Source organism: Siphateles boraxobius, unplaced genomic scaffold, assembly GCF_051911475.1.
Source record: "Siphateles boraxobius isolate OS27281-9 unplaced genomic scaffold, OSU_SipBor_1 7, whole genome shotgun sequence".
NCBI lineage: Eukaryota > Metazoa > Chordata > Actinopteri > Cypriniformes > Leuciscidae > Siphateles > Siphateles boraxobius.
This window is the reverse complement of record NW_027509197.1, coordinates 33888922-33904870: the sequence shown is the minus strand read 5'-3', so window position 1 is coordinate 33904870 and position 15949 is coordinate 33888922. Positions and strand designations below refer to the sequence as shown.

Sequence of the window (15949 nt, the reverse complement as noted above, 5' to 3'; positions counted from 1 at the left end):
ACTTTCCCATTACTTTCCATTTCCCAATGATTTTTATACTGTACAAAGTACAATGTATATTCTATCCATTTACACTAACCCTAACCATCGCAGGTCTTTTTATATTTCCCCCCCAAAAAAGTCACTTAATATGATTTATAAGCTGTTTTCCTCATGGGGACCAAAAAAAGTGAGACAGACAGACAGACAGACAGACAGACAGACAGACAGACAGACAGACAGACAGACAGACAGACACAGACACACACACACACACACCTTGATGCTTCCGAAGTCCACCCCATGCAAATATATCTACTGTGCTATAGCAAAGACTCCATCAGAACTCCATTCTACCATCCGAATCAGAAACGTTTACTAATACAGCTTTGTCAGGCACAGCCTAACCAAGTTTACCATAGGTTAAGACCATTTGGATGCAACACACAGGTTTACAAATAATTTTGGCAGTTCTCACCTGACCAAGGTTCTGCACTGTCCCACGGATGTCATGGAGGACCCTCCTGAGCTGCATCTCTGTGCTGCCCATCACAGGGGCGGGTGCTGGAGGAGTCCCAAAGGAGAAAGGGTAGAGGGGAGACGGATGATATGGATGACTGTAGGGGGCTCCGGGCTGATGTGAAGAATTGTTGTACCCCAAATTGTAAGGGGCACTGTGGGACTGCGCAAGGGTGATGTGAGTTTGGTACGGACTGCCTTGGATGTTCAATGAGGGGCCGTAGGGAGCTCCCTGAGAAACGTTATAAGGTGAAGAGTATGGGTTATATGGTGTGCCGTGCGGATGCGCATAATGCATATTGTGCTGGGGTGCAAAGGTCAGCCCCTGTGGTGGAGTAAATGTATTGCTCTGAAGTGGCTGAGGACAAGGCGAGCTCTGCGGTTGTGGGAAGGGAGGGTGGTGGGGAAGTCTTGGATATGAGAAGTTGTAGGCCAATCCATGTTGTGGGGAGTAGAAGGACCCATGAGGAGGAGGAGGATGAGTAAGAGGGTGGGCTGGACCTGTATAATGAGAAAGGTTTGGGACGCTACATGTGCTCCAGCTTGGACCTTCTCCCAGGGGCCTCTGGGGCCATTCGGCAGGGACACTATAAAGCGAGCTGGAAGAGCGAGTCAGATGTTGGGGTATGTTGAGATGGTGTGGTGGTGGTGGTGTTCCCCTATCAGTCTTTGATCTACTTGCTGGAGCAGAATTCAAGAGCGTAGATTGTCTGTCAGCATGATCAACTTCGTCTTCTTCCATGATGGAATCCACTTCTTCCCGGTCACTGCGATTCTCCTCATCGTAGCGGTATGAGTACGAGGGTGGGGTACAGTGCTTGACCGAACCCTTTCCAAGTTGGATGCGCATGGAGGTGACCACTCGAGCTGGGTTGAGCGAAGACATTGGGAGGGAGCTGGATCTCCTTAAAGGATTCCTCTCCAAGCTTTCCCTCAGCAAGTCCTTGTCCCTCACCCATACTCGGCCAGGACGTTCCTCGTCCATTGAGGATGACCTTTGATGGGCCGTGTGGAGGGGCATCTGCCTCCTTTGAGCCGTGGGGTGGCATTGCTCAAGATCCGATGACTCTGGATCTTCAGGAGAGTCTGGATCCATGCCCAAACCAGGCTGGGATATGTTGCCTTCATGAGTTACATCTAAATCTGTTGTAGGATTTACAATCACGGTCAAATCCACTTCTGGAGAGTCTGTTATGGGTTCTTGCACTATGTTGGAAGCCCTATCAGAGTCAGGAGAAAGGAGTGGTCCATTGGTGCTAATATTTTCAGAGTTTGGATTGGGAATCTGGAGGCTGGGGATCTCAGGGACTTGTCTGTTGGCTCCACTCTGGCTAGATGTGCCTCTGGGCAGAGGATGGGCTTCCTCCCCCAGAAATATTTTAAAGTTGGGGTACTCCAACGCTACTGGAGTGCTGACTTCACCTGCATGCGATGTCACTGTAGTTTCACTGTCACAGCTGTCTGAGCTTTCTTGTACCTAATAAAAGAGAGAAGTTTCACTTCCATTATCCAATGAAGAACTGGTTCTTAGGAAAATTAATGGTGAAAGTTAGATTTATGTTTTGAGAATTTCCCTGAGAACACACATGGCACAAGTTCTGGTGCATCTTAAAGAGGACATTTTCAAGATGTAGAGTTTTCAGTAGCTATGCACCAGTTGACAGGCCATCAATCAGAACCAGATTTATTTACTATATATATATATATATATATATATATATATACACACACACACACACATTTTATGATATCAGTGCAAACTAAATTCACATAAACATGGGTCTGATAAACATGAATCCGAGGAGGATTACACTTTGTATTCATAGATTGTTGAGAGCCCAGATGGTTATGCCCACATTCACGTACCTTCAGGTGATAACCCAAACCGTCTGTGGATGGGTCCTCTGCAAACCCGCTGCTGTCAGACTGCTGGCTGGCAGTCCTCAATAACCGCTCTGTAGGAAAAACAACACGAGCAGCAAAACTGAGTGCGAATGACTAATTTCCCGGCGGTAGAAGACTTCTCAAAATTAAAGCCAGTTTATCTTTCATGCTTGTTTTAAGGCTTACATCTCATTATATAGGTTCAATGTGGTGAATATTGTAAATTATTGCCACATATTTGTCTGTTTTACTAACACTTATTCACTGTTTTACTAACACTTATTCACTGTAATAATAACAAGTTTGGTAGCATAATGTTGCATATCATAGAACATAATTATGACTCAAACAACTTGAATCTAGAACATTCTTATAGTCAACATCTACTAAATTCTACCACACGAGGGCAGACTTGCTCTATAATGTCTCTAAAAGACATAATTAAAGTCCCCTTCAGCTCTTTAGGGCTGGGCTATAGGACAGCATGATAGACAGAATCACAGTTATGAATAAAAGAAAATTTCCTCCGTTTTCTCCGTGGGAAAGACAACCCGATATGATCACACACTGTTGGATTCTCATGAGGAATGAGTCTGAAGGCATTTTTATCTTAATTCAAATTTAAATCTTACTGGTTGTCATATTGTAAACAACATAAATACAAAACCTGTTGCTAAGAGGTCTCCTTTACATGATATGCGTTTTGAATGCTTCAAATTTGCAAATAGCGAATACAAATTCAGTTTCCTGGTAGCATAACTGATAACCGCAGTCAGTCCACACTCACCACTGCCATCTCGAGACATGCCACCAGGACCAGGAAGAGATTCATCCTCATTACTCTGCAACTGCAAAGAAATAGATTATTACCATTCTGACAGATTACAACACAGCAGCTCAGTCACACTTAAACATTACACCAGTTTTAGATACTCAAAAGATGCTGCTCATAAGCCAATGTTAGAAAATGTGGTATGACCAAGGGCCAGTGTATAAAATGACCTGGTAAAAGTACTGGGTGGTTTTGACAGACAGTCACACCCCAAACTCAAACTATTGGTTGAGTCAATGTTGCTATATCATGCCTCGGGATGCTAAAACAAACAGAGCAATACGAGATTATTCTGTCATCATTTACTAACCCTTATGTTGGTCCAAACCTGTAAGACTTACTATCTACTGGAGAACATAAAAATATATATATTTTATACAATGCTGGCTTCCAAACAACATTGTACCCATTGACTTGCACTGTATGGACAAAATACAGACATTTTTCAAGCTACCATCTTTTGTATTTGAAAGAAGAATGTAAGTCATAACGGTTTGGAATAGGCCTACACGATGAATCGTTTTAGCATCGATATCGATATCGGGTCCGAAAGAAACAGTTTTCGGTTCAGTGTACTGGTGATTCGAAACTGCAACAATTCTTGAGAATTGCTGTAGCAAAACGGTGCTGATAGCGCGGGCACGCGCGAGAGAGAGCTGGCAGCTCCATGCTTTTGAACCGCTCTCGCTGTACTTTAATGAACTTATTTAGAAATAAGCTGTTCCTTAAAATATCATGCATTAATGTTAACACAAATACCCTAAATGTTTAGTTTGACAGTTTTACAAAACATTAATTGCGTTTCAAACCTTTAAAATGTAGCAGTTGTGCTTTCATGTTAATTATTTTGCTGTAATGCTTTATAAACAACATTCATATTTCTGAATGTTAAATAGCCTAATCAAATCTGTGTTCAATATACTGGTGATTCGATTATCGAAAAACGTGCTGCAGGCGCTGTACCTGTGCGTTCGGTTCGGTAGTACGCGCATGCGCAGTATCAGCTGCTCATGCTCATCACTTCTCTCTCAGCAGTCAGCACCAACATGTCTGATGTCTCAGTTCAGTGAACTGTTGGAGTTACTGGAGTAAAATATACTCCGGGATATTGGTTTATTTCGAGTCCGAGGGACTGTCAGGCATGTCTGAGAGTAACTTTAATAACTTGTGGATCAGCACTGACGCAAGACGCAAACTGTTTCGAATGATTCAGTCCGATTTAAGGCTTGTTTGAGATTAGCAAAATCTGCGCAGAACCGATCACCGGTGACGTGTGTCAAAAAACTCTCGCGAGCGCAAGGCGTACGTGTCGGATTCTGCAGTCGCGCGCAGTTGCTCTCCACCGCCTGCGCTGATCAAACGCATGATGGGAAACGACTCGCTGACGACACAGCTTAATGTTGATTGGTTTAAACAACCGTGATGTATTGTTCTCTTTTAAAATGTTTGATTTTAAAACTCGGATGTCATGTTTTATGTGTATATGTACTCTCGGACAGTGCGATATCTATGATTTATGCAATGTCATTTTATTATAAAAAAAACACACAAAAAACACATAGCCCATGTCTGTATTAAAGAAAAAATTATTGATAAACACTTATTTGGAATGGAATTAATTAACAAGTACTTGTTATTGTCTTGTTCATTATATTTATTTTCATATAAAGGCAACATAACTTAAATTACATCCAGTTTATAAGCAACACTGTGCACGAGCGTGAATCCCGCAATATCCATCATTGATCTCGCAGGTGTCATATCCACTGCGAGAAGCGAGAACTGTCCGGCTTGCCTGCGCTTTTTTCACACCTCCTCTCACTGCAGCCGCCTACTCTCGACTACATTTCAGGCGAGGCAAGGCGCATCTCAAACAAGCCTATTGTGTACTGGTTCGACCGGTTCACTAAAAAGAACCGGTTCAAAAGAACGATTCGTTCACGAACCGGCCATCACTACTGTAAGTAGCCTTAGGGATCGTAGTTGATCAGTAAATTCATGATCAGTACGGGCCAGCAGCTCCCCGGCCCGTAACGTTTGCGATTCGCGGAGTAATTGCAAAGTTTAACCATCATATAGTGAAAGTTTATCATTTGCATGTATTTTAAGTCCTGTCAGTTTAAACATCAAGCATTAATATTATAAAAGTATATTATTATTATTATTATTATTATTTTACCTTAACTAGTAATTTAAAATTAATATTTGACTGTTCAATTAATTTATAATAATATAATTTTAAAGAAGGAACTTGTGACTATGGTTTAAAAAATACCATAGCAAAAACAACTAGCCTAACTAATATAAATTTCAAGCATTAAAGACAGCTAAACACTCAGTAATTAAAAACTATAAACAATAAACAAATTAGCATTCGCACAAATAAATACAACTGAACAAAGATACAACAGTTTTTTAAGATTTTCATGTACTATTCAGATACAGACACTAATCAAATGTAAAAATAACACTGCACTTTATAAATAAAATATACATTAGAAAAATATCGTTACAAAAGTTATTCACTCAAAAACAGCGAGTACATATTCTCTGTCTTGTTGTTTGTTATTAACGCTATTATAGATAAGGCAGCAGGAATATTAGGCTGCTGTCACTTTAAGAGCTGCACAAATACAATATACTGTTACACGTGTTTTCTTATCAACTTTTTTCGTTCACTTAAGACATAACCAACGGTGTTTACGAGGATATTTTGTACATTTTTTTGTGTATTTGTCAGTTCAAGTGCAAAAAGACGTCGAGGACAACTCAGTTTTGTATCGCGCACTATACAGTATAGCTTTCTGTGCGCATGCTTTGGATGTGTGCATAGCATAGAAAACAGTGTGTGGATATTCTTGCGCTTGAATGGTTTAAAGTCATATTAAAATGCATACAAAGGAATCAATAAGAGGAATAGAAATTTTTTAATTTTCTAAAACGCGTTTCTGATTCCAGAATTGGAATCGATTTTTGATTCCCAACTCTAAGTATCACTAGTTAAAATTGTCTGCTATTAGGAAATAGTATCATGCTCCAACATAGTAATCAAAGGCAAAACCATAATCCCCAGAAAATACTCCAGGCGCTCCATGTTCCCTACTTATTTTTAGCTTTAAGTGTCATGACCCTCTGCTGTTTTTACAACAAAACTCACACAAAAGAAACTTTAGGGGAAACTTTAAGATGATTGTCAGCGTGAGAACTGGACAAGGGAAAGCAGGGAGGATTGCTTTGGTAAAGTGGAAGCAAGAGGGAACTGTACCTCCTCCATTTCAAAGGAGTCTCTGGGCTGGCTGAGCAGGTGGGCTATGTGTGGGTTGGGCAGCAGGTTGGATGGTTCTTTATCTGGGGTGGAAGTGATGGTGTTCTGGCACTCGTGCTCTTTGAGTTCACTCTCGTCAGAAGCCCGACTGATGCTCACCAGGACCGGGGAAAGTGGCGTGTCTTTGTCCAGAGCTGGTGACGGACTGGAGTGATCACCATTCGTTAACGTAGAGTCCTTGGCTAGAGGTTCTGGGATTTCTCCGTTGAGTGAGGCCTCTGAGATACATTGCTGTGCTTCCTCAGTCACTGTTGCCAGAGATGAATCTTTTTTCCTAAAGACTTTCTGCTGTGGCTTGTGCTCGGTATCCGTCAGCCCGTCCCGTATGTCAGAGTTCTCACACTCTGCGCTGTCAGCATCAGGCGCTGAAGGCTGTTTGGCTGATCCTTCTGTGCCGGAGACCATCAGGTTTTGTTTCGTAATGTTCCGTTTTAGAATTTTAGCCACATTCAGAGCGGAATTATTCCTTTTTAATGGAGGTATTTTAACCTCTATGTCGCCACTGCCGATTTTCTCCATGGGTCTTCCGGACACGTGGGAGTAGATTTCTGTGAAAACGTTTGCCACCGTAGCCAGTACTTCTGTTTGACGAAATCGACCTACAGAAAAAGGAGAGCAAAACTTTAAAGGGGCATTCCGCAACTCTAGCTATATCTTTGCTGATTTTCACTTTTGTCGTCGCATGTTTTGTCAACTAGCTCCCCCTACAGCTGTGAGGCGTATATTTCACAACAATGTCGTAAAAAATCTCACTTGCGGCGCACTCCTCTCGCTTTCTACCGCTGCTCATGTGCATTTGTTATTATCGGAGCCGGCCAACTTTATCGTGTGGAGCTAAGTCTACTGAGGTGGGTAACACATCATACATATTGAGGGCGGCGTGTGTGTTTATGCCGAATTGCCGTAAAGCAGTTTGTGTTTCTCTCTCGTTCTCGCTTCTCACGAGACTTACTATTTCCAACTTACCGGGACGTTAGTCCCCATGTTGCAAGTTTGGTTTTCCACCTGGGAAAGCTGGGGGGAGCGGGGAAAGTCACCATTCTCACCAGAACAGGTTGTTAAACCATCCAAATGATTTCTAAACGGTTTTATTAAGTTGAAATAGTTGCCGAATGCCCCTTTAAATGATTTAGTCAAGAAAAAAAGGAGAAACTTAAGAAATGAAAACAGAAACAATAGGAAGCACTTTTCAAACAGTGTTTCCTACACCTGCTATAGTAAAAAAGTCTTTAAAAATACATATTTTAATAATATATTGCATTTTTTTATAGTAAAGCACAATAAATGATTGATTGTAATAATAATATATTATAATATATGAATTATATAATGCTTCAACAAATAAACAAACTAATAAACAAATGAATAAATAAATAAATAACTAACAGACAAATAAAGTAATCTCTGAAACGGTCAAACCGCATTGTAAATTAGACTGAATTGACTACAGGAATCCTTATTCTGAATCATGGACAGAATTGACTCACTTTAACTGCAGGTTAAACATGTCAGACTCAAAATGAGTCAATAATTGTATTGTCAATTTCTCTGTAATGCTGATTTTCTAAAGGCAAATGGTTGGTTTCTAAAGCAGTGTAATTACTTATTGTTGTTCATATGGGAGTTATATAAGTGAAGCGTGTATTTTATGATCTCTCTGTGCAAAAAACAAGATCCGGTTAACTTTTGTGTGACAGTTTTTTTGTATTTGGTTTTTATCAACATCAAGCTTGTCATTATGGCTGACATAAAGGAAAAAGATTTGAAAATACTGCAGGCATGTAATGGAATGATAACAAGTGATAACAAGCCAGTGATGTGTGGTGCTCAGAAATCAATCGTCTTCATTTATCTCCTGCAATGCAGCCAGGCTGTCTGAGTCAGCGTTCAGGAACGGCTCGCAGGACATGAGCCAGAAAAAGAAAAGAGGAACAGAGAGTGTGGTTTTCTGTGAAAGAGGGACAAGCAAGTCCGATTCGAGATCCCAGCCCCCAGCATTTAGGGAGGAAGAAGCAAGAGTTATGCAAGAAAAGACAACAAGACATGGGGGAACAAGTCCACAAAACGGGAATAAACATTCAAATCCACTTCTTGGTCGAAATGCCTGCCTAGTGAGGTATGAGCATAAACAGTTGGTTAGTCTAGGTTGTGGCATTAAAAAAAGAGTGTCAAAATAACGGTTTACTACTAACCTAATAAAACGGTTGCTGTCTGTCAGTAATATTATTTGTTCTATTACTTGTAAATTGTTTCCTTGTTGTTTATTTTAATATTGACAGCAATAATTGTTGAATAATACCTTGTACGTTTAATAATTACTTGAATTAATAATCGGAATGTTTATTTTAAAAGATTTGACCTAAATTAGAGTCTTTATTAATACTAATATTTTCATATTTAAAAGTTAAAGTGTAAAATTTTCTGCACTATTAGCACCATCAAATGGAATTTAAATCTGTTTATTTAAAAAATAAATTAAGAAAATTGACAACTACATTCAAACAAAGCTTTTCAAATAATTATATTAAATATGAATATAATGAAACATCAATATAAAAATATCATGAATTGTATTGGGCTTCAACAAATAAACAAACAAATAAATAAAATGTTAAATTAAAATAATTTACATAACATACATTCTTTGTTAATATTTATATTAATTTTTGAATATTGAAAAGGTAAAGTGTACAATTTTCTGCACCATTTGCACCATCAAATATAATTATAATTTGTTTGAGATAGATAGATAGAACAATAGATAGATAGATGGATAGATAGATGTAACAATAGATAGAATGATAGATGACTTCTGTAAAGTCATATCATAGCTTTTTGTGATAAACTAAACATTATTCACTTTTTAATGCAATTAGAGGCTTTTATGATTCTCTTCTTGGTTTGGAAATAGATAGAGGGTGAGTAAATTAATTTATAACTGGTATTTTACAAAATATTTTTACTAAATTTTACCCCAACGGTTCACAGCCAGACCAGCACTTACTAAAACTAAGCAACCAAGCGGACCTGAAGCCAAATGCAGTGTCCTCACGATCAACAAAACAGGCCTTATTACAGACTTCACACATCCCTACCCTCACCAAGGTTCTTCCTGTTCCGATGCTTTGTCTTGGCTCAGTGAGAATTATGCAAATGTAGGCCAACACAAAAGCTGGCACAGAGCTGGCACACAGGCCGAATCCTGATGTGAGCGGATGGCAGAATCAGCTCTGCTGTGCCACAGCCTGCTTGTCACTTTCTCTCTCCGTTGCCGTCTGTCTCTGCCTCTCATTTCTGTGCCCACGGAGGACAATGGCTTTGTTGTGCTCTACTTCTACTGAGTCTGAACAGCCCTTGCACATGCACACACAGCGAGTGTTTGAGGGTTAGGAGCTCAGTGTTTGGTTGAAGATATGGAGTAATTGAGAAACGCCATGGATTAGATGTTCTGCAATGTGGTCTTAAAGTCAAACGCACTTCTTTTCTAGGCACCACAACTTCCCTCAACTATTCTCTTGCTGTCTTTGTCTTACATCTTTATATGGTTAAATACTTGTATGCAGTGGCGTAAGACTGTCGAGTGTAAGCAGCGTTTATTTTTTTTCTCACTCTCGCCCGAGGATCGATAATGCAATTAAAGATGAATTGATATTAAAATCCTGGCTGATAATGATGTCGATATATATTTTTATGGTTAGTAAACAGTTATGGTTGATCATTTTAATACATGTCCAATATTAAAATTCTACACTATTTTGTCAAAATATATGAATTAAAACAGAATTTTTTTAAATTATTTTTTGAAATGCTGGAAGTGAATTTAGGAATATATGTAGGCATAAATGTACAGAATGAAAAGTGGATATTCATTTTGAGATTTGCAATGTTACCGCTGTTTTAATATTTAACAGTGTCAATTATTAGATTTTTTAATGCACAATTAAACAATTGATGCCAAGACTGACAAAGAAAAAAATTAAACAAATATTGGTCAATAATGATATATCATTCATCACTAAATTCAATTGCATGTCATTAATATGCATTTAATCAAACTGCATTAGTAGACTAAAAGCAAACAAAATACAAGTATGTTTTGTGAAATATTACTGAGATTAAGAAAAAAGACTTAGAAATACATAGGCATTCCAGATGCAAAAAAAATATAGAAAAAAAATGTACAGTAGATCGTAACGGTGCAAATTTCGCTTTCACTTGAGAGCAGAGAGCGAGCGAGGAGTGAGAATTTTTGAAAACGTGTGTGGTGGAAAAGTCATTTCAAAAAGCAGAGGAAGTTAAGTTATTTTGATAAAAGATTTCTAGGACAAACATTTTTTATTTGCAATTACATGCACAATGAATTGTGCACATTAAGAAGGTAAACAGTCTATTTTTACTATGTCGACTTAACTGTTGTCCGTTTGCCTAGCTAAAATGTTATTTCTAAGCATCAAGGCATGCAAAACGAAACAATGATGTAATGATTATTTTTCAGATTAATAAAAGGTGCGGGGACAAATGTAGGCATTTCTAAATGCTCGCTACACCCTGCATATAACATTTAAAATTTCCCTCAATTAAACATTTCGATCGGTGTGAACCACGGGGGCAGAAACGCTATCCAACATGATAGATTCTATTGACAGCTCAGTTGACATACTTGTTAGGGCATAGTTCGGGTTCTCCAACTCCATGCGCTGAATCTGGGCTCCCAGGTAAACTTTGATGTCGATGCCCTTGGCGCCAGAAGACGAGTTGAAGAAACGAGAAGGGATTTTTGAAGCAATGTCAGGCTCCTCCCGTCCAAAGCCGAGGTTGTATAAAATCTGCTCTGGATCCTCCTCATACAGGTCCAGCAGTTCCGAAACACTGCAGGAAAAACAACATCCGTGAAGACACACATCTGCATCAGCCAAACGACATTTGCCAAAGTGAAACAGACACTGCATATAAAGATCTAGGTAACACTTTACAATAAGGTTACCATTAGTTAACATGAATTAACCATGAAAAATAATGGTAATTCAACAGCATTTATTAATCTGAGTTAATGTTAATCTCTGCATTTACATCTACATTTTTAAATTAAAATCAAAAGTTGTGTCTGTTAACATTAGTTAATGCACTGTGAACTAACATGAATATGTTTTATTATCTAACATTGACAAAGGTTAATTAATGCTGTAAAAATAGTTATAGTTGTTCGTTCATGTTAGTTCATGCATTAACTAATGTCAACAAATGAGACCTTATTGTAAAGTGTTAGCAACATGGGTTATTTCAGAAATTTCACATTACTTTTAACACAGATGCAATTTTAAATATTAACATAAGTCCAGTTCAAACAACTCTGCATAAACCTTCTGTCAGAAGACACTTCAGCCGAAGCATGGCTTACAGTTCAAGGCCGCCAAAAATATTTGGACACCTAAAGGACAAGTTTGGTGATTTTCAACCATCTTTGCATGCAGTAGTTGCTACACCGCTTATTTATTATAAAAATGATATCAAGATTTTATGATGAGAGATGTATGAACTACTGTAGCACAGTTATGTAGGAAATATACAATGAAATGGATTTTTTTTTTTCCTGTTTAGCACACACACACATTATATATATATATATATATATATATATATATATATATATATAGATATATAGATATGTGTGTGTGTATATATATATATATATATATATATACACATACACACACACACATCTATATATATATATATATATATATATATATATATATATATATATATACACACACACATACACACACACTGTACATATACTGTACTTACAGTGAAGAGTTCAGATGCAAAAGCCTCTAAGTGCCATTTGAAATGGTCTTCTAGAATGATAATTTTTATCAAGCTCGTATATTTAAGTTCAGTAATTTCACTTAAATGGCAATGAAAATTAACTATTAATTGTCATTTAAGTGAAATTACTGAACTTAAATACACGAGCTTGATAAAAATGCGCATTCTAGAAGAAAATTTCAGATGGCACTCAGAGGCTCTTGCATCTGAACTCTTATACACACCATGTCTAATGCATATAAAATAATTAGCCATAGCTATCTAACTAGCCAAATATCAGCTGACTAACTGGTCTATCACTAATGTGAAACAGAAGTAAAAGTTATTTAAATATAGCTAGATTATCATTAACTATAGTAAAACGTAAATTAAAATGATTATACATTTATTGTATTCAAACTCATTGCCCAATCACTGTTTGAGTTGTTGCTGATTCACAAGCACATAGATTTGACATGTGTTAATAACTTTAGTATGGTCATTGTTGTAAAGTACCTGGACACTGTGGTGCTGCTCTTTGCAGAGCCTGTGGAGTTCATACTTCTGCCTCTCTGTTTGAACTGGCTCCTTTTGGCCTTGGCTGGCATTTCATAGCTGAGGAAAGAAGACAGTCATCCACCTGTGACTAGACCAAAACACAAGATGGGAACATTTTGGAAGTCCTACTTACCCATTGGCCTCTGTTTTTGTGGTGCGGTTCTGGAGGTGATTGGCTGTAGAGACGAGAGAGAGAAAGAAGAATATAGGATTAACTGTGCTGGATTCCTACCTAATTTGATACCAAATTCCTCTCAAACCACCTGTCGACCTTTGACACAACAAGTGCAGTTAGCAAAAGCCCTGGCTGTCATTTTAGCATTGTGTGATTAATCCGATTTTTTTTTTTTTACGAAAGAGCCTTATTTAACGTTGTGATAATGTTAATTTCCAAAAGTGATTTATTCAGCTGAGAACATCCACTCTGGACGACAATCCACTTTTCCTCAGCACTTAGAGCACAATGACAGAATTATATGTGCACACATCCTAACCTGCCAAACGATTCGTGTTACAAATCACATTAGACACCAGGTTTTAGTTCACTAAAGAGGACAGGATTGAACACAGAGACGCTGAGGACATTAGCCAGAGATTTTTCTGGCCTGAAGAATCCTGGTTTACATGCACTCATCCATCAGCCTCAGGTGTAAATGCTCAACCTCGAATTTCCACAGAAATCTCCACAACTGGTGCTGCCTGATTCCTGTGCTTTTGTCAATAAGTGCGGATCGGAGCTGAGTCATTCAGTGGAACTAGTCTGGACTCGCTTCTTCACATACAGACACAGTGAGGGGTGAAAACTGGTCGAATGCAGTTGCACAATGGCTTGTGGCAAGTCTGCAGAAAAAAGTTTCTCCTCAACTTGTTGTGTTGTTTAAACTAGTCATTCTACAACTGTGAAAATACACCCACACATAAAATAGCATAATTAACCAAGAACATACAGTATAATTGATGGCTTATTACACAAGCAAACAATGCAAGTGCTTTTCATACTATTAATATTGTTTTTACATTAATTTGTCATTAATAATGTTTAAAAAACAACAGTAATACAACAATATTTAAGTTTTAAGTAGCACATACAGGTTCCAAAGTTAACACTCACCAAGCAAAGACGTGCACGAGTCAAAACAAACAATACAGCATTCAAAAAATTGTTTTCCACCGCGAAAAATCTAGGATGCCTACATTTTTCCCTCCAGAAAAAAATAAAATGAAAGTAAATATATATATATATTTTTTTTTTTAAATGTAATTTTTTGTATGCTGTATTGTTTGTTTTGAATCATGCACGTCTTTGCTTGGTGAGTGTTAACTTTGGAACCTGTGTGTGCTACTTAAAACTTAAATATTGTTTTATTACTGTTGTTTTTTAAACATTATTAATGACAAATTAATGTAAAAACAATATTAATAGTATGAAAAGCACTTGCATTGTTTGCTTGTGTAATAGGCCATCAATTATACTGTATGTTCTTGGTTAATTATGCTTTTTTATGTGTGGGTGTATTTTTACAGTTGTAGAATCATGACTAGTTTAAACAACACAACAAGTTGAGGAGAAACTTTTTTCTGCATGTATATATATATATATATATATATATATATATATATACACACACACACACACACACACACAGATAAATATACATACATATATTTTACATTTTGTTTTTAAAATATATAATAAAATATATTTATTTAAATATAATATGAAAGAATAAATGTTTTTTTTTGAAAAACACCATAAATAATTAAGAAAATATAATAATTAATGGCCGATCAGCAAAATCTATGGCTTGAAAATGTGCCATATTGGACCCTCAGAATGTAACAAACAAAAAACAAGTGTAGCACAAAAAAAATCCACTCCCTAATTAGACATTACACATCGGAATTAAATAATTCCTCACCACAAATAATTCCTAGCTAACATCAGACTTCTGCTACACCTCTGCTATGACATTGAGAACTAGTGGAATTAAAAGTGAGCTGCAAAGTCACTTTTATTATTTAAGCGTTCCTCTCCCGCTAACACACGGTCCATAAGGTGCACAATGAAACCAGAGATAAGTTATCTGATGTGCCAAGACCAGTCTTTCAACCAGAATATCACATACATGTGTGAGCATGTCACTGTGTGTCCTTAACAGCACATAATCCAAATAGAAAGTTAACACTAAACAGCACAAAAACTGACAACAGACCCAGTAGGTTTTAAAAACAACAACACAGCCATAACACAAGGCGGCCAGCAGTCATTCTTGTTTGTCAATCAGTTCATTAACCTCTGAGAAGCTACGTGGGATTCTTGGAATACTTCGGCACATTCCACACAAAGGAGCACACTTAAGAGCAATTACATCTGATAAGGGATAAAGTGGCGGGTACTTACCCTCAGCTCCCAGGGACAGGTCATCTTCAAAGCTACAGCCATTCTTTAATGGCCCTGAAAAACAAAGAGAACAGCTTTCAGAGAGCAAACACTTTACACTGACCAATTGCGACGAACAAGTGATGATTTCCCATTCTCTTCAACATAAAAAAAACACTTAAATACATCCAAGTACTCCAGAGCCCGAATGTGGCTATGGCTTGCACGCACTGAGAGATTAAAAGTAAATATTTACTCTTAAATGCAATTGCCTTACCTAAAAAGTTATCAGAAAGACTGCTGATGCAGTTTCGAATGACCTGATCCATAACACATTATCTGGCTCTTGGCTTCAGTCCTGTATAGTCCTGAAATCTCTGAAGAACCCTTCATCTAATCAAGCACTACTTTGCCTGGAGTGTGTGGGGGTCTGCTATTGGCCCCAGAGCAGCATACGTGTGCGCGCATGTGTGTGTGCCAATGAATGTGCATGTGCGCTGTAGTGCACTGTGAGGTCTTGCTCCAAAGTTCACAAGGAGTGGTGGAGAAGAGAGTCAGCCAGCAGTTGAGTAACCTTTAACAGTAAAACCGATCCCAGAACGTCGACATGCAACTTATGTAAATGCAAATAAACGCATCATTTTTGGTCTGAAGAAGATGAACT

The 15949-nt window shown here is 38.0% G+C and overlaps 1 protein-coding gene across 3 annotated transcripts in view; it reads right to left on the bottom strand.

Annotated features, from left to right (window-relative positions):
- The window catches only part of itprid2 (ITPR interacting domain containing 2), a 47385-nt gene that overhangs the window by 10721 nt on the left and 20715 nt on the right, over window positions 1–15949 (bottom strand). For 2 of the 3 annotated variants that reach the window (XM_077215862.1, XM_077215863.1), the window contains 8 exons: window positions 15307–15360; window positions 13039–13081; window positions 12864–12962; window positions 11200–11408; window positions 6480–7138; window positions 3170–3230; window positions 2365–2453; window positions 458–1975 (listed from right to left, as the gene is read on the bottom strand). In XM_077215862.1, coding sequence (XP_077071977.1) covers window positions 458–1975; window positions 2365–2453; window positions 3170–3230; window positions 6480–7138; window positions 11200–11408; window positions 12864–12962; window positions 13039–13081; window positions 15307–15360 — 2732 coding nt within the window. Of the gene's footprint in view, window positions 1–457; window positions 1976–2364; window positions 2454–3169; window positions 3231–6479; window positions 7139–11199; window positions 11409–12863; window positions 12963–13038; window positions 13082–15306; window positions 15361–15562; window positions 15774–15949 lie in introns of those variants that run through there. The other variant, XM_077215864.1, reaches the window with a different exon arrangement.